The sequence below is a fragment of the Ambystoma mexicanum genome, chromosome 6q (genome assembly GCF_040938575.1).
Source record: "Ambystoma mexicanum isolate Mex_15411 chromosome 6q, UKY_AmexF1_1, whole genome shotgun sequence".
Classification (NCBI taxonomy): domain Eukaryota; kingdom Metazoa; phylum Chordata; class Amphibia; order Caudata; family Ambystomatidae; genus Ambystoma; species Ambystoma mexicanum.
The window spans coordinates 765,823,642-765,849,274 of NC_090937.1; the positions used below are offsets into that span (position 1 = coordinate 765,823,642).

General features: G+C 47.2%; 1 protein-coding gene across 2 annotated transcripts in view; it reads left to right on the forward strand.

Annotated features, from left to right (window-relative positions):
* Nucleotides 1-25,633, forward strand: part of MND1 (meiotic nuclear divisions 1) — a 1,036,840-nt gene that overhangs the window by 68,866 nt on the left and 942,341 nt on the right. For both annotated transcript variants that reach the window (XM_069631298.1, XM_069631299.1), the window contains exon 2: nucleotides 16,488-16,553. In XM_069631298.1, coding sequence (XP_069487399.1) covers nucleotides 16,488-16,553 — 66 coding nt within the window. The remainder of the gene's footprint in view (nucleotides 1-16,487; nucleotides 16,554-25,633) is intronic.

A 25,633-nucleotide genomic window follows, 5' to 3' on the forward strand; every position in this document is an offset into this window, starting at 1 on the left:
TCACATTCAGCAGATGGTGCACAAGTTTCAGCATGCCCAGACGCTCCCGGCGTTCGAGTTCTTGAGGTTGCTCGGCCTCATGGCATCCTGCATTCTTCTGGTGCCAGAGGCTCGCCTGCGGATGAGATCTTTGCAGTGGGCACTCAAGACGCAATGGTCGCAGTCCTCCGGCAGGATGTCGGACTCGATTCAGGTGCCGTCCTCGGTCGCCCGGGACCTTCTGTGGTGGGCCGTCGAAGGCAACTTGATGAAGGGGGCTCCATTTTGGCTTCCCTGGCCGGAGGTGACGATCGTGACGGATGCATCCCTCACGGGATGGGGAGCTCATGCCAACGGGCTGACAGTCAGCGGTCGTTGGTCTCCGTCGGAGTCCAGACTCCATATCAATCTGTTGGAGCTGAGGGCCGTCAGGCTAGCCCTGAAGGCTTTTCTGCCGTCTGTGCGAGGGAAGAATGTCCTGATCCTGACGGACAATACAGTGGCCATGCACTACCTCAACAAAAAGGGGGGGGCAGGGTCACTTCCTCTGTGCAGAGAGGCGATGCAGCTCGAGTTCTGGGCCATCCAGCAGGAAGTTTCGATCTCGGCAGTTCATCTGGCCGGTGCCGAAAACGTGACGGCGGACGCTCTGAGCAGGCAGAGCGCGATCTCTCACGAGTGGGAGTTGGCTCAGGAGATTCTCCTGGAGATCTTCGCCCTTTGGGGGACCCCTCAAGTGGATCTCTTCGCCTCCAGTGTCAACCGGAAGTGCGAAAGGTTTTGCTTGTGGGAATTTCCTCCAGAAGGAGCCTTAGGAGACGCGTTCGTGGTGGAGTGGTCATTCCCGCTGCTGTACGCGTTTCCTCCAGTCCCCGTCATCCCGCAAGTGCTGCGGAGGTTACGGAAGTTCGGTTCCCGGATGATCCTCATTGCCCCGGCGTGGGCTCGGAGGACGTGGTACCCGGACCTTCTCGACTTGTCCATCTGCCCTCCACGTTGTCTTCCCTACCGAGACGATCTGCTCTCACGGGAGGGGGGTCAGGTTCTCCATCCAGAGGTCAGATCCCTCAACCTTCACGCTTGGTTTCTGAAAGGTTGAGGTATAAGGATTGGGACCTCCCTGAGGACGTGATGGAGGTGTTGCTTTCGGCCCGAAGGCCGGCAACAAAGTCTCTGTACCGTTGCCGTTGGCGTAAGTTCTGCGACTGGTGCAGAGTTCAGAATGTGGATCCTTTTGCATGTGACATCCCCATGGTTCTGTCCTTTTTACTTTCTTTGGCCCACAGGGGCTTGCAAGTGGGTACCGTTAAGGGTTACCTGGCGGCGCTGTCCATCTTTAAGCGCTCGTCTGAAGAGTGTTCTTACTTTAAAATCCCTTTGATTTCACATTTCCTGAAAGGGCTCACTAATGTGTTCCCTCCGTCACCTTTCCTGGTGCCCGGTTGGGATTTAAACCTGGTTCTTAAGTTTCTTATGGGTGCTCCGTTTGAGCCTTTACATTCTTGCCCTTTGAGGCTGTTGACTCTGAAAACTGTGTTTTTAGTTGCGGTTACTTCCGCTCGCAGAGTGAGTGAGTTACAGGCGCTTTCAGTTAAGCCTCCCTTCACTGTATTTCACAAGGACAGGGTTGTCCTTAGAGTTCGTCCTTCTTTTCTTCCGAAGGTAGTGACGGAATTTCATTTGGCCCAGAAGGTTGTTCTTCCGGCATTCTATCCTCCTCCGCATCCTGGTAAGGAAGAGGAGAGGCTCCATAGGCTTGATCCTAGGAGAGCTTTAAGCTTTTATGTTTCACGCATGTCCCGGGTCAGAGTGGATGATCAACTCTTTATTGGTTACGCTGGTAAGCGTTTGGGGCAAGCTGTGACGAAACAGACTTTGTCTCGCTGGATTATTTTGGCCATTTCGGAGTGCTACCGTTTGGCGGGTAAGGACCCACCGGCTGGCTTGCGGGCCCATTCTACCAGGGGTATGGCTGCGTCTACTGCCCTGCAGAGGGGTGTTCCTATTCGCAACATCTGTGATGCAGCCACCTGGGCTTCAGTACATACATTTGTACGTCACTATTCCCTTGATTCCATCCGAGCACAGGATCTGGCCTTTGGCAAGGCGGTCCTTTGCTCTGCTATTTGATTGGCTATTCTACATTTTGATTCTAAATTCTTTCCCTCCTCCTTGCTTTGGTACTGCTTTGGGAGTCTGTCATAGATATGGAATACGTCGGAGGACCCAATCCCCTCGAAGAACAAGTTACTTTCTTACCTGGTAACGTTCTTTCGATGGGATGGTCCGACGACGTATTCCATATCGCTCCCGCCCGGCCTTCCCCGCTGCAGAATTTCTTTTGCGATTGCAGCTTACGTTCCGCAAGGCTTTGTGTCTGACTGGCAGTTGACTTATGTCACACGTTCTGGGGGAAAAAACTACAACTGAGGCTATGGGCGTCGTGCGTCCTACTTATCACATCGGATGACGTCGGACGTCGGAGGAGGTCCTCGACGACGGCGCATCGACGTCATCGACGCAGGACGCAGATGCCGAAAAAGTTTCCGAAGCAGCACAGCTGTGGTGATTACATGTCATAGATATGGAATACGTCGTCGGACCACCCCATCGAAAGAACGTTACCAGGTAAGAAAGTAACTTGTTCTTCTAGTGGTCTGCGCAAAGGCACGTTTCAACTCTCTAACAAATTCTTGTGGTGCCTGATCTTCCCCACATTGCAAGTTGTAGGCTGCCTTGCGAGCCTCCTGAGGATTCTTGTGCACAGAAAAGTTTTTCAAGATGGCCGCCCTATAGGTGGACTATATGGAATGATTCTGATCCTTCAGCCCCGCAAATAAGCTGGAATACTCAGGAAAGAAGGTCCACTTTACATATTGAATACAGCTTTGGCTGTTCTTCAAATGGAAAGTCTTCATCATTTGTTCAAAGAGCTCAAGGTTCTCCCTAACCGAATATTTCGCATTCTTATGATAGGGCGTGATGACGCTCCTAATGGTCTTTATTTGTTTAAGGGGATCCTTGAGCAAGGCCCTCTTAACCTTGTTGGCTTTTTTGGTTCGGGTGACCCTGGTCCACTCATCCTCTGACTCAGAGGCACTGCTACCAGAGGTGCTTGTCTGGTTTTCTAGGCTCTCCCGGATTCTGCAAGCTAAGGAATGGCTGGAAGAATGTGGGGCCTAATTTCTTGAGTCTGTGGCGCTCAGAAGAGCCTTCTGATTCTTCCTTGCTCCCAGGATTGGCTGAGTACCCCCCTCTCCCCCACTGTCCTAGCTGGGAAGAGATTTTCAGGATCCCCTTAGTGGGCCTACTCTAATGGAGTTCTCCATAAAATTTTATCATCTGGTCTCTGTGAAAATGGTATTTTTGAGGATCCATTTCTCTGACCCTCCCCTCATTGGAGTCTCCCTGATCAGAATATATGGGCCTAGCACTTGGGAACCCATACACAGATGCCCACCCATCCATTCCTGGGAGGAGCTGATCTATGAGCCCCATATTCCTCATTGGATTGAAGTCTGCCATCCCCGTGGCCCTTGACTCGTGTGCGCCAGTGGACGTGGGGGTGGCAGAGTCCATGGAGTGGAAGAGATGAAGGCCTTTGGTACTAGGGTTCCTGAGGTTATGCTCAGGTGTTTCCCTTTACCAGCAGACCTCATTTCTCTCAGCCCCTGCTCCCTGTTGCCATGCAAGAACCTGACCTTTCTGTTCCTCTATCAATGCCTTGCTAGTCTCTATCAATCGTTCTTGCATAGCTACCTGTCTGTGGAGCCTGTCATTTTTCTCACAGAGAGCCTCATTGTCTCTCTGTGCTTCCTGTGTAACTTTTGAATATTGGGCCAATTTTTGCTGCAGGAGGGTTACCTCCCGAGTCCTGTCCTTACTGGCCTGGTCACTTTTTGTCAGAGCATCTTCCATCCTCCTGGAGTGCTCTAACAGTTGCAATCTTTTTGGAGCTCACCCAGTCCCTGGAGGGCCAGGTGATCATCTTCTATTTTGGCTTTTAGATAACTGACCTTCTGGCCTAAGGTGACCCTTTCCTGAATGAGAGTACCCCTCCGTGCAGCCAGGTCGTCTCTTTGTTTTTGGAGTGCACAAGCTTTTTGGCGCTCCTCATCGAATTCTGTCTGGGTGTCGAGGTCTTTGAGGATTAATTTATTATTTTCTTCTTTTTCTTGGTCTAGGCGGTTTTGCAGGGTGACTACCTGCACTGCGCAGGCCCTATTAACATTTATTTGCTGTTCCAGCTTTTTCTGGCTCTGCAGTAGAGAGTCCAAACTTTCTTGGCACTCCTTCTGCAGCGCCAGTACTTTGGTATCCTGCTCTACCTTCTCCTGCTGCAGGATATCCATATCTTCTTTTATTTTTAACAGGTACTGCCTGGTTTCATTTTCTGATTCATGGCTCTTTTGTAACCTTTGCTCTGCAGAGTCCAGATCAGTTTGGGCTTTTTCTAATGATTGTAGTTGCTTCTTTGCAGATCTAGGTTTTCGGCATATTTGTCCTGTATTGCTCCAATGTGGAGGTACAGATATGCCGCTATTTTGGCAATCTTACTTTGCTGCTCTTTTGCCTTAGGAGCCATATACCGTTCATTCAGTGCCATATGTAATGGACCCTGATCCTGACATATAGTTAATCCTGTTGCAGTTGCCTGTTCTTTAATTCCCTGCAACCAGACATTCTGATCCTGCTCTGTCCATTCACCCCTGACAAATAATTTGTGCAGTAGGTGTTCCCTTGCCATATTAATCTCTGCTATGGTCGCCATTCCGGAAATACTAATTTCCTTTCTGACTTACAGAAGTTATTTTATTTTTGCAAACAGACCAATTCCTTAGAGTGTTCCTATTGAAGGGTGCTTTTCACAGTGTAACACAGTGTGGTAGCCCAACAGGGTTTATGTACCCCGTCAGTTAGCACGCTGTGTTAGACTGTCACAAGTGGTATGTCAAATTCAGGATCTCGTGACGAGCCCCCAATCTTGTAAGTGATTTCAATCCGGCACTTCACCTAAGTCAATGCCTAGCATGGGATGCACAACTGAAACCCTTAATTATTTATTTGTGTCTATAAGTTCTTTTATTCTGAACGATGTACCACTTATATCACGCCCCTCTCTATCCCCCCCCCCCACCATTCCCGGTCACACTGAACCAGTAAGCAGGCTGGTTTGCAAAATTAAAATATTTATTTATCGATTGCATAATAATAAAAAAATACTTTTGTGTGTGTTCAATCAAATGGAAATGTGATTACTATTTCCCCCTGCATACTCTTCAAGCCCCCCAATATACAATATGAAGAAATAGAATGAGAGAAAACAGGTTTCAGGAATGCAGAATTCAAGCAAATAGTATCAATCCCAATTTCTCCCCAGCAAACACCAGAGAAAAACAGGAATGATTGACAAACTGTCAAAAATCGTTTTAAAGTTGGCTTTGAATGAATGGGGTAAAACACTAAAAATTGATTTAATTCACTGAAATGGTTGAAATTCTCATGGGAGCCTCTTTGTATGGTATCAGACAAACACTAGCAATGATTTACGAGTAATAAGCAAGTTGAAAACTGAATTGTGAGGTCGGGTGCAATGAAAAGCTATTTTACACGTTATAGATTTTAGCCAAATGAAAAATTTGTGGCAAACCTTTCCGTGTGCGGTAAGCCCGATTGTGGGAAAATTAGAGATGCGGTATTGGGTTCTTTATAAGGCTTAGGATGTTAGCTACAAGCAGACACTTAAATTACGTTTCTAGCATGAAATATGAAGAAGTTATGGACGTTTTCGTGGAGGTCGATTTTTAAGATGGAGGCAAAATGTAAAACAAAGATGCACTTTTAAAATACAAACAAGGTTTCTTTACACTAGGGATGGACTATGAAGAAACAACCTACACGACAGCACAGCCACCAGACCAGGACGTTTCCGATCGGGTTTTTGCCTGCAGAGACGCTTGCCCTCTTGAGATGAAATATATCAGCGCAAAGATGATTTTAACTATATTATGACAGAAGGATTATAGGATAAGAGAGAGAGTTCAGGCAAGACAAAAAGGATTTCTAAAAATACAGTTCTGGATATAAGATAGATTTGATTTGGATAGGGATGACTATGGACAGTAGCTAGTGACAATACTATACTATGGATACTCACTACCAATGTTTTGAATGGAACCGTCTGGGATTCTGGTCAGGGATTTCTGGGACAGTCTGCTGGGCACACCGGACTGGTCTGGTTCAGCGATCAGCAAGGCGTTCTGGACACCGCACGGCAGGGCTGGACAGCAAGGCGCTCTGGTCTACACTGCACAGCACGACTGGACTGGATCTGCAATGGCTCTCTGGTCTGCACGGCACGGCACTAGACTGGGTTTAATCTGCCCTTCTGGTTATGAAGATAATTCTTTGGCAGGCAAGCAGTTACTGCACAGCCTGGCTGCTTCTTTTGGTTTCCCCTTTAAGTTGAGGGATGGGTTCTGGAAGTTAGGCCCAGCTGAAGGTGGTTCAGCTATGCTCTGAGCCTTTCTGCTTGCAAAGTTTTTGGAGTCTGGAACAAGAAGTATGGATGGATCTCCTTCAGAGTGCTTTGCCAAATTCGGGATGGTGGATGGATCAGTGTGTTTTTTCTAAGTCCTCAGCTGTCTCTATTTATGTGTTTGATAAAGGAGTGGGTAAGCTGAATTATCCTAGGCGCACCCCCTAGGTAGTCTTTTGGCTAAAATGTGCTCTCTCCCTTGATTGGAGGAGAAAACAGAGTGTCATCATGATGATGTGGTTTATGAGGCAAAACATCCTCCCCTTTGCCTTTTGCACATAAAATCTTTTTGTGATATAATACATCCAATCCTTGTTGCGGTGGGATCTTAGGTCTGGATTTGACAAACTTTTGCACTTTTTGTCCAGAACACAAGACCTGATTTGTCCAGAATTTTGTACATATGTGCGCATTGTTAGGCAGAAACCTGTGCAGTTCCCTTTGGAACCACTGCAAAAGATTTAAGACTACAGGTGTTGGCAGTAAACCCACTTGGTAGCAGTCTGCACCACCCAGATTTACCTGGTAGCTGTGGCTGAGCAGTCGGACTTCCCTCAAGAAGAGTTAGGCAGTATGCAAAGTATACACAATAGGCACTCAGGTACAATAATACAAGCAAACACTGACCAGAGCTTTGGTATCAAAGTATATAATTATTTATTTAAAAATACACGGTTTGAAACACTCCAGCACTCTTATTGTAAAATATTCTAAACACAGTTACTATTGTAATATATACACCCCTTTTTCCTTATCAGATAAGTCACTGTAAAACACCACTTATTTTCATACAGAGGTGAGCGGTTAACTAGATGGCACTTCAATAAGTTTGTGAGAAAGGGAGGGAAAAAGACAGAATATGGAAAGGACTCTAAGATTCAAGAACACTGTTAGCAAGGCAGAAGAGCAAAAGTCACTGGTGTGCCAAAGTCCAAAGGCTGGGCCCACTCTTAGAGAGAGCAGAACACAAATGCGCCCAAGATCACACAGTTACACTAGGCTTAGAAAGTCTTGCAGAGGGTTCAAAAAGAGTTTAGAGAGGCTTAGGAAAGTTTAGCCAGGGTGTCCCAGGCTAACCCAGGTTCGAAAGCCGGGGGTTAATCTACCCCGTACAGTCGGTAGCAAGGGAAGCCAGGCGGGACACGGTACCTTAAGTGGGAAGGATCCTCCAGCGGTGGCAGTTGTTCCTGGTAGTGGGTGCAAGTTGCGTCGTCGTCCAGGGGAAGAGAAGATCTCAACTTGGAGGAAAGATGAAGGTCGTTGCACTACCAGGGAAGAAACCAGCCGTGGAGTTTTCCGGTTAAAGGTGGTACCTTTGTTTCGCGGTCGTGGTAAAACTCCTTCCGCACGACCTTCTCCGTCTTCACAGAGATTGCCTCTCTGACAACCATTGGTGACACCTGCAGCCCTGTGCCTCCTGACCCGCCTTTGCTGCGGTACATCTGTGTCACAGGCACAGAGGCAACCCTGTCCCTGGTATGCTCGGCCCTTTGCGAGCCTATTGACGCTGTGCTATTACCTCCCACGCACATGCGTGGAGAGATAGCAGCCAGTGACATCTGGGCATGCACGTGACAGCATGTCTAACACAGCGTCTCCTGATGGCCCTTCGAGCCCACTATCTTAGGAGGTTGTCGCAGCTCGGAACTTACATATATCTATGTTCCTGTCTTTGCACTTACTGATCGACCGCCTTCACGCTAACATAGTATTGTAAGGGCACCTCTCCCCACGCGCATGCTCAGAGATCCAGTATTTCGTTACATCTGAGCATGCGCGGGTCTACACGGCGTACACAGCTTCACTCTGTGCCACACCGAACTCCAAATCGAACGCGTCTGTTACAGCTCGCACACTACAGGTACTTGTAGTCTCTCCTTTACTGCCTAGGCACTAGCTATGAGTGCACTGCTCCCCCTACCATCCTCGGGTGTCCAGTTGTTTTGCCTTATTATGCTAAACGATGTCACAGACTTGATCTGTCCTTGGTCTTTACTCCACAGACTTGAACGGTCCCAGTCCACCGTGGTCCTTCGGTCTCAGTAACCGGCCACTCGGGCCCCTTGATATCTTGACTACCCAGACGCCGGGGGCATTGCTTGCTACTCCAGGTAATTGCGCAGACACTATCCCTGCCAGCCTGCTTTTTCACTCTTATTTTTTGTCAGAAACTACATCGTGGGGATACTCCCCACTCATTAGCTTAACTTTCTTTTGTACTTGCTTCCTTGCTTTCCAGCTCCAACTTTTAAGAAGCAATCATTATCCTCCACTATTCATCCACTGGAATTTCATTTCAGCCAGTTGGCTAGCACCCAGGACTTAGTCCTATGCAAGGTCAGTACGTGACCACCAATATGAGTTCACCAGAGCGTCCTTATTTTATCATTATATACTTGTGTATGCAATTTTATTAACTGTATTTCTGGAGTCTGTTTGTATACCATGCCCTACTATCACATAAGGTGTTTTAACCATAACACCCCTTCCTCTCTTGTAGGGGTTCTTCAAACCTTGGATCCATGAAGAAGGCTGTGATCCACTGTCTAGCCGAAACGTCTAGGGACCCTGCCCCACCTTGGGTCCGATAGGTCCCAGTTTTACAATTGGCTTTGATTTAAGTCTATGACGTCGATCTATTTTGGTCACCCTCTAGCCTGGCTTATGTTAGACCTATCCAAGGTCCTATGTTACAGCAACAAAATGTACTGTTGGTCCTATTAGATAGAGGTACACGTGTCACGTACCCCTTATCACCATCTAATGGTGCCTTATGAGAAGAACATGAAGTGTACTAAACATGATAAGTTATTTGTGTGTTTATAGCCTCTTTCTCTTAGAATGTCACCTGATGGTACACTTATGCATCAATCTGTTTCTGTTTTGTGTAATTGTATTATGTAATTCCTGCACTACTTATGGATCTATGCAATTTTTGTTTGTTGAAAAGTAAATATTCGACTGAGGGGAGAAAATAAAAAATAAAAAATACTCCTATTTCCATATTAACAAAGTACTTGTGGCATACTCTTTCTCCTTGGTGCTCTCCCATCCTGCCCCTGTATATGTATAAATAAGAGATATAACAGAGGTTCAGATACATTTCACATTCGATTTGCATCCTAATAATTTGCAATTAGCTTTGACTGTTCCAGTCAGGACAACCCCCCTTGTGTTCTTTTGGGGTGCTTGGCACGGGCAAGGCGGCCACGAGGTACGTCGGGAAGGCGAAAAGACGGTGAAACTGGTTATTCCCACCAGTCAAAGGAAGAAGACTCTCCGGCAGGAGATCTCCTCTGTCGTTTGGGAAAAAGTGGTGAGACGGTCCAGCAGGGCTCCACCGGTGGTGGTGTCGTGGCAGGTCGGCTCAGCTTCTCCCTCGTCGGATTCTTAGGTCCTGTGGCGACTTCTGAAGTTCCAGTCCCCAAAGCTCTGCTTTTATGCAGCAAACCCCCATTCACTCAGCCTAGCTGTCACTCAAACATGCTAAGTGGTGAGCCGGCCAGCTCACCACTTGGGCCAATCAGGATGGTGTGCGACTTGAGTTGCCTAGGCAACTCAGTCCAGGGTGCCTAAATTCCCCTCCACCCCTCCTAAGTACCCCAGACAGAGTGGCACCACTTTGGAGGGCTTCTGTGGAGAAGCCCGCCAAAAAGTGGAACAAAGGGCTCGACTTGGGTTGGAGTCACAGAAGAGAACACAAACGCCATTTTAGAATCAAGTTTTGGCAAAAAATACCAACCGGAGAATGTAATATTAATTAAATAAACCGGCGGTATGTTCGAGGCTACCGTAAATAATTAAATAAAGATAGTAGCCTAAAACAATGGGAAATCCCATAGGAAAATATTTGCGGGTGAATATAAAAAGTAGTATCCACTGCCACCAGCCAAAACTCGATCAGGGGGGACGGAGACGTGCCCCCTCGACTAACAGACCCTGGGGCAATCGAATTGCCCCAGCCATTACGTCCACAATATGATGGTTTGTACTGCTTCTGTTCAGAATTTAAGACTAGTAAAGTCAATGGTGACTTTACATGCCCTGGAAGACAGTAGTCAGTCCCAGGGTATGGAGTCTATACTGGGGGGTCACTATGACACCCCTGTGTCACTGCACTGAGGGTGCTGTGTAACACATATCACAAAAACACATGAAGCCCTATGGGGTAAAAGACCCCGTAGCCCATTAAACACATCTAGATCCAAAGAAACACACTCAAATCATGTCGAAGAGTGAGGGTAAAAGAGTCTCACTCTTGGCAGGAGAAAAAAATAAACCCCAAAAATCCAGCAAAGCTGCTGGGGGACTCACTAGGTTAGGAAATTCAGCCTAAACAGAGAATTCTCCCTAACGTATCTGGGTATAATCGTATGAAGTTTCATGCTTCTGACATAAATACAATTGTTACAAAACCAGAATTTTCACTGTGCCTTCCCTGAACATCGCACAGATTTCTGGCACCTCTTAAAATGTGCACAAAAAAATAACATTAACACTAATACTAATTCTATATTTTTTACAAAGTCGCACAGTCCTTTATCAGTCTTTTTAGAACTATGCTTTCTGTGCATTGTGAATCAACAATGCCTGGCTTCGCCTCCATCTCCATCTTGTAGCTCAAGATCAATCTCCGCCTTCTTCCTCTGGCAGAGGCCATTGTTGACACTTTACAATCTGCATATCCTTTCAGCCAAGGAAGGTTCATTGTCTCTCCCAGGAGCAGCCCCAGTGCCCCTCCCCTCTTAATCAACACCTGAATGTGAGTTCCTGGTCCAGAGAGCAGAAGGGAGGTGCCTTGCCCAGTGAAGAGTTGCTTTGTAGTTTTGGCTTGCATCAGGCTTACTTTAAAAGTCACTTTGTTCAATTTTTCTTTGTTGAAAATAAACTTGCAATTATTTAAACAGGCAACTAGAACTCTAATTCCAGTCTCTTAACCATGGAGATTAAATAGTTGCAACCTATATCACTTTTGATAAAAGGTCACTTAATTTATAGACATTTGATTTCAATTGCACAAGTTTAAGCTTCTAATGCAACTTATGACAGCTGTCATACAGGCGGCCGCTGGTGTAACGCTCACCTGATTCCCGCAGAGGCGCCGGTCTTGACTGGGTGAATGCCGTATCTTCAAAGGTGATGTGTAACACACGGTTGGCTCTTTGGTCTGGACCTCTGTGCACTGTATGTCTGACTTGAAGAGTAAGATGTCTTAGGTAAGTGAACGCCGGGCTCTCCATCTGCCTCGGGGCAGGGTGCCGTAACCAGTTTCTTCACTGGATAAGGGTGCAGGCCTCTTGACCTCAGAGGACTGCTGTCCGTCGTTAACTGCACGAACGGTAAGTTATGGGCACTTCAAATGTCTTAAAAGTCTTTTGTAATGATATCTCTTGTTTTGCAGGGTTCCGGCGATGGCGGATGGCGGGCTGATGAGAGTTGAGGATCGAACCCGCGTGAGGAATAGAAGCGCCTGGAAGCACGTAAGTAAGCGCTTGTAGCCTGCTTCACGATGCGCACTAACTGTCCCTTTTATCTTGCAGGTACAAGTTCGGAGCTTTAGAGAAGCTGAAGGGTGCTGGAATACCCACTGGATTTGGCGTGGGAGGGAGTAATGGCACGTGAGTAATAAAGTTGCCCAATGTCTTTAAACGCACCTTCTTTTGTCTTTCAGATGCGGGATGCAGCGCCGAAGGCCTCCGGAGCGTGCGAAGAGTAGGTAAGCCTTTGTCTTTCAGATGCCAGAATGCAGCGCGAGGCGTTGGTGACAGCCGATGGACCAGGTAAGAGATGCGCTGCCACTGAAGACCGTAGTGCTAACCTGTTCTTTCTTTGTCTTTACAGGTGCTGCTGAAGACTGGATTCCAGGATGGTAAGCCTTTGTTCCCTTAGGCCCAGGATCAGAAGCAGAAGACACGATGAGCGTTCTGCTGCAGAGAATGCAGAATAACACAAAGCAAGATTCATCCATCGGGTGTGGTTTAAATAGCCTCCTGTAGTGCTTAGGTCCCTCCTTCCACAGCCACGCCTAGGTAAGAAAAGAGTTCCTGCTTTCCAGAAGAGTTCCAGTGTTCTGAACCTAGGGAGTGGCTCCTGCCCCACCCAACAGGAAAAGTAGTCCCAAACAGAAGAGGATCAGGGGTTCAACTGGCAGGTAAGTAAGCAGCATGGTCTGCTGCAGGTAAGTCCACCCAAGCATTATGAGCCCGGCGCTTCCAGCGCTGGGACTGGGCATCTTTATGAGCCTGGTGCCACTGGCGCCAGGACAGGGTCCAAAAGGTCCCAATTGGGACTGGCTGGCACTCGGAACCGGGGTTATGGGTCTGCTTCCAAGGGAGTCGGGCAAGTCCTGATCTTTTGGAAGCAGAGATCATGACAGCTGGTACTGCGTCCATATTTTGACAGATTTTCACAGGCAGTCACACTTTTTACTGTGGATATTTTGATGACAGATTCCACTTTCCATGACATTGTAGGTTCATAATGATTTCATAAATGAAGTGGCGGGTAACACCCAGCAAAGATATTGGATGTTTTGGACCGGTATTTAGCATTTTCAGCCACCAAGAAAAAGGGATTTAAGAGCAATTTCTGGGCTTCTTGCAATAAAGCACTGCCTTTCCTGTAGTGTTAATTTCTACTTGGTGGGCAGCCCAGTAACATGTTTCAGCAGAGAGGTCTCCATTTCACCACTGACAACAGGCAAAGTAGATCGGGCAGCCATCTTTTCCGGTTTCAAAGCGCAATTTTCATAGGTTTTGGCATGCATAGGGCTTTTCGTGGCCATTTTGCTGATTCTGGTGCCACCAGCACACAGGGATGTCGCAGGGCAGTGCCTAGTGGATTAAAGCATCCCACAAAGTTCTCTCTGTTGGGAAGAGTGAGTCCTACTGTTCATATGTAGTCTACCGTGTTATTAGTGCTTTGTGGGAAAGCCATGTGACTAACCCCTGCCAATGGCCCACAACCAGTGTTAAATGTTCAGGACATCCTCCCCATACCACCTCCTTGTCCAATGTCTGCTAGCCCAGGGTGGCACCTGGGCCACTGAGTTATTGCTTTTAAAATTTCCAGCGAAAGGCAGGGTTCTTTGTCATAGTCACATATATCTTAAGATGATATGTGCGGTGTAAAGATAGCAAGCGCAGTGCTGCAAATGCAGTTTCTTCCCAGACCAGCAACTCGAGGCATCGTCGAGCAGTGAGGTAGTTGCTTCACCACTCCTTCCTTGAGATGTTGAAATCTTGAAAGATGTTGAAATCTTCAGTGAAAGTATGACGAGGTGACACCAAGCCCCGCTACATTTCTCAACATTTGCGGCAGGCCTTCTCTGGATGCAAGTTTGAGACTGTCCTTGAGTGAGCATTGGGCGAACCACTTTGGAGCAGGGAGGATCTAGAAATCCTCTTTGACCTTTGGCAAACTGCCTCACCAGGTTGCTGATACTGGGCTTCTCCGCGTTGTAATGGTGGAGACTTTTCCAGATAAGCCATGCCTTCACAGACAAAGCTGAAGAGCAGAAGCTAGCTGTAGGTGCCAAATCTATCCAAACATACTAATCACTATTGGTGACGAATAAGGATACTCTATCCTGAGTGGACTGGGCTAAAGGAATGTCTTGAGCCCCATAAGGAGCCTTTCAGAAAGTTCATGTTGTCAGTTGATGTTAGGGTTAATAAGGGGTGTGTGGGTAGCATGAAGGTGGCTTGAGTCTGTGAAGCATTTGTAGTTGAGAGATGTTTAGAATCCAAAGTGGAACGTGATTGTGGGTGGTGCAGAATCGTGAGAAGTACCTGGAGAGGCATGTAAACCTGAATGGTGTGCAGAAGCATTTAAGTATGTTAACCTAAGGTGCTGATAACCTGAAGAGGCAAGTAAAGCTGGAGGTGTTGCAAGTCAGAGAGGTAGTTTACCGTGAGTCAGGTCGTGAACCCGGAGAGAGGTAAACCCAAGAGATGTTGATCACCATGAGGTGCTGAGAACCCAGAGATGCAAATGAACCTGGGAGGTGCTGAAAAGTTTGAAAAGTATTTGAACCTCAGTGCTGCTGAGAACCCAAAGATGAACTCGAAACCAAGACGTGTTTATACCCAAAACGTTCTGAGAACTTGGAGCGGCTGGTGTACCTATAGAGGAAATGGAGAGGAAGGGTTGAAAACCCGCAGAGGCACTGTAACCTGCAAGGTGCTGAGAATCCAGAGACACTTAAACCCAATGGTTGCTTTGACCTGAGAGGCGTTGTGAACCCAGAGCAGCACTTGAATTTGAGAGGTGCTGAAACCACTTGACGCATAATAGGGTGTTAAGATATAAGGTACATGGCAAATTCAAAATGAAGTACATTGTGTTAGGTTATATCAGGGAATGTATTTGGTTTGCAAGTGGTATCAGAACTCTCGAATTTGGAAAGTTTTTCATTTTTAAGGATGTGAGAAGAAAGCTTAGGACCCCTGTGTTGGAAATGCTGGTATAAGACAAAAGTAAATTAAATAATGCTGGATGTAAAAGAAAAACAATGGTCCAGAACAACCAAGACAGTAGACCGTGAGAGCCGGAAGACCCTGAATGATTAGAAAGACTGTGATGATTTAATTGGTATACTTTTCATAAGGCTTCGCCACACTAGTCCCGGTTTATGTATGTGGATTAAAAGTTTGCACACAATTATTTGTGCTGTTCGCTCAATGACCCCCTTGATTTTAGAGCCTGTTTTAGAGTAGAATTTGATATGTTTCACTCTGCACGTGGAAATTGGAATCGGTGAATTATCGGGGATACACCTGCCATGTTTCGATGTTCTTTTATGTTGGAATATACTGTATTCTTGCCGATTCAAGTCCTAAATCCGCAGAGAAATCTTCTATAAGCCATGTTAGGGGTATAGTTAATTTATTTTCTATCGAATAAGTAAGCCAATCGAGTGATGTCATTGTAGGAGTCCGTGGACAATCTATTGATGCAAGAGAGCAAAGAGCAGTGGGGATCAGAGCCACAATCCAGCTGGAAACGGATGCTAGTTGGACACTACTCCCAAGTGTAGGCAACCGAGAGGATGGAACTGCTGCCAACATAAAGTTGATCGGATAAATGGCACACTTCATAAAATGCAAGAGTTGTCTCACACAATTCCTTCAGGCACTGCAAAACATAACCTCACTGCTCCTCTGTTTGCCATTAATATCACACAAAGAAACAGTGTGATGAGTGACTATTTCTGGATTATGCTATATAGCACCTATAATCTTGATTTGGTGGTTGGTATTCAGTTTGGCATGCAGCTTTCGTGCTGTGGTAGACTGCATCGTAGTTCTTGCATACACTGGCTTCCTCGGCTGCCTCTTCTCTTATAGCTTGCATCTGTGCCATGTTGTAGTTTTAGCTACTACTGGTGCTGTTAGGATACTTTATGAGGCGAAACTGCTGATTTAGAACGTGTATGTGGGTGTAGAACTTTTTTTTCTGTTCTCTGTAGAGGGATACATACACACCAGTAGCTTGAGCAGTGCAGATTTTTTGCGCTATCTGAATAATGTTCACATTAAGACGATCTAAAACTGCCATTTCTGCCCGTGAAAAGGGCTGTCTAAAAAGCATTGCGTTATTTGTAGGAAGCACCTGGCATATTAAAACGCTTCTTACCCAAGTGTGCCATCAGCTACTTTCTTCCTGAGCAATACAGCATCTTGGCTCACTGCCATGAAATAATATACTTCACTTGTCTTCAGACTTGCTAACCAAGTACTAAAGTGACTATCTTTTTTGAATGGGATGTTTTGTAGAAAATTGCAATATACAAAAGTTGTAATATTAAAAAATTGGTGAATTGAGATCATGTATGCCTATAAAAAAAAGTCAAAAATGTTGCACTGCCAATACTTAACCAACTTGTGTTTGTACTAAGATCGCCATATGTTTATTGACTCAATTCTTTATTACTACAGCGTTTTAATAATGTAATATTTTTGCCATTTAGTCTAAGAAACGAGGGCTCAGTGTTGAGGAGAAAAGAACACGTATGATGGAGATATTTTTTGAGACAGTAAGTTTTCCATCTCCATTTATTATATTTAATGTAGTATTGTTTTTAGACACATCCAAGAGTTAAGTGTTAGTAAAAGTGTAAAACAAAACGTTTTGTTGCAAAAAAAGTGTGGAGTAGACTATGAAAGTGAATCTTCTGTGCTAATATTTCAGCATCTTGACTGGTCACAGGCTGAACCTGAGAATAATGACCCTCTGATCATACAAATCATAACCTACTAGGGTCCACCATGGGAAAGCACCCCTGAGTACCTATACCCCGAATCATGAGAACGATCACTGCCAGCTCATCCTGATCCAGAAAGTAACCAGGACCAGTGAGCAACAAAAAGTACACAACCCACTCTAGACACTCGCCTCTCCGACCACCATGCTCACTCTCCACTTTACACCAACAAACAGTAGAATGCAGCTGCACCCCTCTATCAATTTCAGCCTAGCTGCACACACAAACAATTTTACATGAACACCTCAACAACCTGCTAGAACGCAGCTATAACCCACAAACAAATCGTCCTAGCTGCACACATCAACTTCCTACACAGGCCTAATGCCGCCAGAATGCAGTCTGAGACCAACCACTTGACTGTACATATTTGACTGATCTCTCACTACCACCACACCTAATGTTAGGATGCTGCCTCCATCACGCTAATCTCACTAGTAGCACACATATTGAGTGCACCCAAGCACTATATTGTACCCTATTCTCTCGATTGACCTGGACTGCGGTCCTTGAGGGTGTTCAACCTACAAGCGCTTTGAGATCATACCAATGATATATAGAGCGCTATACAAATGCTAAATAACAAGAACAACAATAACAAGTGGGCACCAACATTCAATAAGCGTGACTGTATAGGTCTTTCCATGGTGCTTGCCTTTATGGTGCTAGAACATGGCTAAGGCCCCCTACCCCACCCCACCCTTCGCTGCTCCCCACCTGACCCAGAAAGGAACTGAACCAGGGATGTAGGATCTTGGTTTGGGGAAGGGCGTTAGGGTTTTGAGATGGTTGCCCTTGTTGGAGCTGAGGCAAGGGGCCGAGAGCCATCCCTCGGGTCTGTTAGAGCAAGGTCATAGAAAGGGTTGCCACTGCACCAGCTTTTCCCCCTGCTTTCAAAAGGCAGGAATCCACATTTTCCAGAGTTGCTATGACCCCGTGAATTGGGGGTGGGCAGGTGGCTGTTGAGCAGGCTAGACAGTGTACCGGCTGATGTACTTATGTTGGGAGAGTCATATTTCTGTCTCCATTGATCTGTTTGCATTATGTTCCAGTCTCACACTGACCGCACATGCATGCAGATTGTTTTCTGCTAGTATCACCCATTCCCACATGCCCCAAGTATCGAAGTATAAAGCCAAGTTGGCAAAACCTATTGGATATTGCTGTATTGCATTTATGTTTTGGTGGGCAGATACCAGTAGAGTTCGAGAATCCTTGATGTTTCATTACAACTCTGTCTCCACCTGATTGGATTTGATCTACAGTGAATGTGATGACCGGAGGCAGGAAGCTAAAGCGGTCTTCAACAATCTTTTTGCCCTTCGTGGGGACTGAAAATGATCATACACATGCTGAGAACACTACTGGAAATCAGGGCATTGACCAGATGCAGATCTTCGAGGCACATCCTTTGTAGAGACTTTGAGTATGCATTTTGACTCCCTTTGACCAAAACTATCCTGATTTGTCCGAATTGCTCGTGGCAAACTCACCGGTATGCATTTACTGCGTGGTTCAGGGTATCCGATCTGCTCGTCCGATCCATTTTGCTACATCGCATGTTCTACGAACTTCATTTTGTGAAAACAGAGACTGGGCTTCAGGGGAGGACAAAGCAAAGGTGTCCCCTGCTTTGGGAACAGAAACTGAAAATGGAAAGTTGTTTTCCTGTAGTGAGAGGGGCAGAGGTCTTGGGATTTCAAAATCTCATTATTTGCATATTCCATGAAACCTTGCGAGAAAACACTCACAGACCAGTTTTCTGGAATTAAACAAAGCTAATGGATGCTTACGCGATGTTCTCCACGGACGGTAATCTTAAACATAGTATATTTTGTGTTCTATACTGCGTGCCGTCTTTACAAGTCATTAGTTGTTTTATTTGATGATCCGTTCCACCATCTGATTGCGTTTCACTTTATATTTCAGTGCGGTGCTTTAATTGCAGCGAATCGGTGTAGCTCGAGAAGTCGGGCTGTGACGAAATCGGACTGCGAGTAAAGTTCATATAATCAACTATCCTCGCACATTGTCACCTTGCAGTCCCCCTCCTGAGCCCTGTAACACATCTGAGATTAAGACTTGCAAAACAAACATGTGCTGTGACTACGAGGCTGGTGCAAATAGCTAATCCCAACTCTACTCCTACCCTGCAAACAAATCCCTTGATGGTCTTCCCTCTTCACTGGACTCTGCCAAATCCTCCTACCTCACAAACCTAATCACCTATCTTTGAAATCACCCACAAAAAAGGTTCATTTACCCTCCAAGCTTTGCCCACACGTCCCAAGCCACTATCTCTGTCCTCCTCCCTTTCTGCTAATAACTTTGCTCACTATTTTGCTGCTAATACCTCTAAAATGTGCAACACTCAAAGCTGTTCTCTCTCGCCCTCTCCATCCTTCACTTCTCCCCCCTACCTATTCTACTCTCGACCACTTCTCTTTTACCTCGCCTACCCAATCAGCACCCATCCTTCATACCACCAACAAATCTTGCGCACCTATCGACCCCTTTGATCCCCAATAGTCAAAGATTTAGTATACATCACCTGCTCTTATCTCTCAGAGCTCTTTAACGTATCTGTCCGCTGGACTCTTCTCTGCCTCTTTCAAATCTGCCATTGACCTACATCTTTTGACGAAACCCTGTGCTGACCCAAACGTCCTTATGAACTAATGTCCAATTTTCCTTCTTTCCCATTATTCAAAGATCCTTGAGCTAGTGGTCTTCAACTGGAACACTAAGTAACCTGAGATTAATGGTGTTGGTGATGTACTTCAATCTGGCTTCCATAATAAACACTCCATCAAGACTGCTCTCATACATGTTGCAGATTTTCTCTCTGATGCTCACCACTCCAAATTATCTTCTGTACTCATCCTTTTGAACCTCTACCGCTTTCAACACCTTTGACCACTCCTCCACACTCTCCAGAACTGTGGTATTCACAAATCTTCTTTTCCCTGGATCGCCTCCTACCTGCAAGGTTGATCCTTTAAAATTTCCTGGAACTCGCAAGTTTCTGACTCTACCCTCTCAATATCTGCATCCCCCTAGGATCAGTCCTTGGGCGTTTTCCCTAGAAGACGTTTATATTGTCCTTTTGGTTTTCCCAATCACATCTTTGTTAATGATACTCCAATCTTTTTCTCCTTTTCCTCCTTCACCCCAGTTATCTCAGAACAGATTACCAACGGTCTCATTGCAATTTGCCACTGGATAGCTCTCTACTGCCTCATGCTGAACTCTTCAGAAATGGTAGTCTGCTTTCTCTCAGCTGCCAAAGGCATCCCTCCCATACCCTCCCCTCTCCTTTTATTCTTCATGCCTGAAGAAGTACTTGCACCCTCACCCAAGGCCTGGCTTCCTCTTTGATAGGGACCTCCACCTGCAACAATTCATCTGCCCCACTGCTGCTTGTATTAACCTTCTCGACACTCAGAAAATGTGTTTATTTCTTATAAAACACTCCAGGAAAACTCTCTCCAGCCTCATGGTCCGCAAACTTGACTATTGTATGTGTCTACTCCTTGGCCTTCTTCTCTACTCGTTCCTCCCTCTAGACAGTCCTGACCTTTGCTAACCGCTCCTCCCCCGCTTCCTCTTACTGACAATATGGAGAGAGAGAGAGAGAGAGAAAGAAAGGGAAAGAGAGAGAGACACTCTCTCTCTTTAACTTGTTATAGATTTCAAAGGAGCAATGTACCTAACCACTCTCCACATTTCAAGATGGAGGGACGAGAGAAAAAGCCAGGAGATCCCTGTAGGAGGTTATTGACTCCGAAGAGCCATGAAACATATGCGGAGAAGGCCAAATCCCAGACAAGAAGACTGCATTGTGTTTCAAGGGCGTCAGCGACCCTCTCGGGTGAACGACAGAGTTGGGGAGGCAAGGCCAAGCCTGTTGTATTAACATTAAATCGTGAATTAAGACCGCAAAGACAAGAAAGGCATGCACACAGAGGGTAAGTTGGTGAGCGACACGAAAGGCTGGTGTGTGTTCAGGAAAGATTGACGTTGCAACAGTATATCTCACAATTGAAGGCTGTGTGGATGAGATGCAAAGGAACGCAGACCTGTGGTGAACTTTAACTTTCTGACAACTGTGAAGCATGTGATACTGAGTAGCTGAATGGTCCGGCGAAAGGAAGTAGCCCACACAAAAGTCTCTGCGAAAGGTGAAATTTGTTTTGTTACAAAGCGACATAGTGAATCGACTTTAAATGCGCAATGGTCAAGATTAACCCCGGCAAAAGGGGAAGTGAAAAGGTGAATGTTGACTTTATATGCTGATGATACTGAACTACCCAGACCAGGAGACACTGGGGCAAATAACACAAGAGAGTGAGCTGAAGAGAAAGCCGAAGTGGTCCTGTGTAGGTCTATAGTAAAAGCTTCACACATTAGAAAGTCTTCAACATCCGTGAAAGATCCGAGCCCGACTGAGGGAGACCGGAAGTGTGATAACTTGGGGGAAGGGAATCCCCAACGAGTGTGGATTAAGCATTGGGAAGTGTTGTGATTGCCCGACCGAGAGAAATATCCGTGAACTTTTACTTTGAACTTTTGCTTTTAGAGGTCCGAGCGAACTTTGAAAGAACTTTTGAAAGCTGAAATTAGTGACTTTAATGTGGAAGGCCAAGCGGGCATCGAGCCATGTTTTGAACTGCCTTTGTTTTGAGAACCTGAGTCAGGGCGTTTCATCCTGTCTACGGGGGCCGCCTTTTTCCGTGCTGTCCAACATGGGGAAGAGAGCTGACTCAGCCACATTGATTCTTTATATTCTAACACTGATTTTCTTTTGCAAACATATTCCCCTTTACACACTTATTGTATAAATAGGGCCGGCATTAGGTTTTGTTAGTATAGGCAATTTTGATTTGACAGAGCCTAACTAGCACTGTGGTTTCTTTATTATTTGGCCGAAACTACTCCCATCATAGCTCTAGAGCAAAGCAGGAGTTTTTCCAAACCCTGAAATTTGAATAAAGGTTTTAGAAGTTGTACCCCTAGTGTTAGTAATTGTGATACCATGCCTCCCTTACAACAGAGAAAGGGATCCTCCCTTCCCCTATGTTTTCTCTGGTTGTCTCACGTTTATCCAACACCTCTGGATGAAGATCAACAAACTTCCACAAAAACGACGGGTGGTTCCTCCTCTCCGTGTTGCTCTTCCCACAATATCTCGCTTCTCAATTCAATAGGAAATAACTTCTCCCTTGAAGTTATACCTCTCTTGTAGTTCGACAGTTTCTATCTCTGGTTTACTCTCCCGCCTGAGTATTTGTTACCTTCTCTTTGGTTCGTAAAAGGGGTATGAATCTTCCCTTTTTGATCCACAACTTTAGGTTTACTTTTCTTCTCACTCCTGATTTATTCCCTTGCCAGGATATCACTTAACTTCTATGCTCACTCCTGTTCCCCTGCCAGGATATCACTCCACCTCCCACTCTTGTTTTACTCCCTTGCCAGGATATAACTTTACTTTTCACTCCTGGTTTACTCCCTTTCCGGGATATCACTTTACTTGTCACTCCTGGTTTACTCCCCTGCCAGGATATCACTTCACTTCTTACTCCTGGTTTACTTCCTTGCCAGGATATCACTTCACTTCTTTTCTTCCCCTCCTGGGTGTGAGTCTCAGACTCCCTGTTTGCTGCCTTGTGCACTATCCTGCCAGGTCTTTCTCTTTCTCCATTCACTTTTTCTTTCATCCACGTCACAATAGCTTTCCAAAGTTGGGTCACTGACCACTTTTTGATAAAGTTTGTATTTACTTTGTCTCCTCTTTTCAGGTGTTGGGTCTCCAACGCCTTTTCAACATTGTCCGCATGTATATCAGTTTCGAGGGGATTGGGTCCTCAGACGTATTCCATATCTATGACAGTAATCACCACAGCTGTGCTGCTTTGGAAAATCTCTGGCTCCTGCGTCGATGACGTCGATAACGCTGCCCTCGAGGACCTCCTCCGATGGCCGACGTCACTGGATGTTATAAGTAGGACGCACCACGCCCGTAGCCTCAGTTCCATTTTTTTCCGCGAACGTGTTCGCTACGGGAATCTCGGCGTACCTCGACTCTTTGGAGTTTCTGTTGCTTTCTCGGTTCTTCGAACCTGTTTGTGAAATATTTCTTCGTGAAGATGTTTACCTCGTCTTCCACACCGCGTCCGGGCTTTAAGAAGTGCGGGGACTGTAGGTCCAAGATGTCGGTCACGGACTCGCACGACACCTGCCTCTGGTGCCTCGGGGAGGCCAATGACACGGATGACTGTGTCGACTGCCAGTCGCTCACTTCAAAAGCCTTGCGGGAGCTCAAGAAGAAGTTATCGGTAGGTAAGGTGTCCAAGCCCCGGAAGTCGAGGTCTGCGCGGCTTTCGACGGACGACTCGAGGGGCGACTCTCCACGTCGGAAGCCCAGTGGGTCTCGGTTCCGGAGTCGGTCTCGCCACTCCTCTGCCTCTTCGAGGCACTCCCGGAAGCGCCGTCATCGTTCGCCTTCCCCGTCCTCATCTGAGGACATTCCGCCCGTTGCCGGGTTGCTTACCCCACCAAGCATGCGACACCGGAGGAATGGGCTTCCTTCAGGAAGAAAATGTTGGCGATTCTCGAATTGCAGGGCACTGGTCCATCCACGCCTCCGAGTGGGGTCGGTCGTGATCAGCCGAGAGACGCCGCTCGCACGCCTTCAGACTCGGGTGGTCGTCACGATTCGCGGGAAAGGTCCCGCTTGGACAAGGGGAATCGTTCTCGGCATGCCCGGTCCAGGTCCCGGTCCTCGACGTGCTCGAGACCACGTGAACCTGTGAAGTCTTCGAGGAATACATCGACGCCTGTGGCGCCGAGGTCGTCGACGGACTTTCTCGAGGCTCTGCCTCCGAGGAAGTAGTCGGCGCCCTCGAGGCCTGTGTCAACGCCGTTGATGCTGTCGGCACAGCGTCTGTCATCGACGCTGATTCTCTCGACGCCGGCGCCGATTCACTCGACGACCTCGACGCCTCTCGGGGCTGTGTCGACGGGGGTACCCCGTGGCTCGGGGGAACCACCTAGAAAGGCTCTGGCCAAGGGCAAGCATGGCTTTGGTTCCAGTTCTGTGCCTTCTTACCGCCATCTGGAATTCATTTCAGAGGTGGATGAGGGCTCTAATGATGGCATGGTGCCTGGCACGGTGCCTGACGAGATTCTCTCAGGCCATAGCCAGTTTGAGGACCTGAGGCAGTCCCTGCATGATGCTAGTGGGCTGGACACCTCTCCGCAGGTGGAGTTTTGTAGGCCTGAGCCTGGCACTCATGCCGATTCTTCGTACCGGCGCCTTATGTCACGGGTCACTGAGTACTTAGGATGGTCTGCTCCCCCAGGGGAGTTTGTTCAGGATGACCTTATGGATATCCTCGAATTGGTCCACCAACTGACCCGGTACTGCCGTTTCATATGGCTCTACAGCGGAGGGTGGCAGCGGCTTGGACTGCTCCGGAGAGTCTCCCGGCAGTGAGCAAGTCTTTGCCGCAAAAATACCGCCCAGCCAGTAGTGACCCCTGCTACTTGTCCAAGCACCCTACTCCGGAGAGTTTGGTGGTGCAGGCGGCTACGGCCCCGGCAAAGTAGGCGTCGTACCCTACCATCCCTCCTGATGGGGACGACAAGCATTTTGACGGCTTGGCGAAGAAAGTGTTTTCTGCAGGGGGTATGGCGCTTCAGGTGGCCAACTCCATTTGTGCCTTGTCTCGTTTCACGCACACTCTGTGGAACTATGTTTCATTGGCGGCTGAACATATTCCCGAAGGGGATGAGCGGGATGGTTTCCTTGCCATGGTTCAGGATGGCAAGGATGCTATGTGTGAGGCCGTTCAGTCGGGTCTGGACATGGCAGATTGCATCAGCCGGTCCATGGCGGTGAGCACCGTGATACGAAGGTTTGCATGGTCGCGGAAGTCGGGGTTTGCTCCTGATGTGCAGGCCCGGCTCCTCAACATGCCCTTTGACGGGGAACATCTTTTTGGCAGCAAGGCTGACGAGAGCCTTGAGAGGTTGCAGACCTCAAAAGCTGCAGCTAAGTCATTGGGCGCTGCAGTTCGACAACCTCTGCCTTTTCGTCCTAGGGGACAGCAAAGGAGGGGAGGTTCCTTTCGTTGTTACTCATCCTTTGGTAAAGCGAGAGGAGCTGCCAGTCAAAGGGGCCACCGTAGGAGTGCCAGAGGTGGAAAACAAGGTACTCGAGGTGCCAAGGCTGCTCGGGCTGTTGCCTCTTTGCCCTCAGGCAACACAGCAGCTGCTTCAGCTCAGTCATGAGACCATGTCCCATGGTTCGCTGGTTGGGGGAAGGCTGGCGCAGCATCTTGTAAAGTGGCGCGCCATTATTTCAGATGTGTGGGTTCTGGAGATCATAACCCACAGCTACTGTCTTCCTTTCCGGCAGAGGCCTCAAGACAATCCACCGGGGAATCTCTCTTTGAAGAGTCCGGATCCGCTCCTTGCGCAGGAAATTCAATCCCTGCTGGAGAAGGGCGCCATACAACTGGTGCCTGTAGAGGAGAGGAACAAGGGATGGTATTCCCCTTATTTTTTGATTTCAAAGAAAGATGGGGGATTGAGACCCATCATGGACTTGCGCGGTTTGAACAAACTCCTCAGGAAGGACAAGTTCAAGATGGTTACTCTTTCTCAAGTCCTCCAGGCCCTTCAACTTCAGGACTGGTTGGTGTCTCTCGACCTCAAGGACGCTTATTTTCATGTGCCGATCCATCCGAAGTACAAGAAGTACCTGAGGTTTGCGATTGGCAAATCGCACTTTCAGTTTTGGGTCCTGCCGTTCGGATTGACCTCCGCCCCGAGGGTCTTCACCAAGCTCA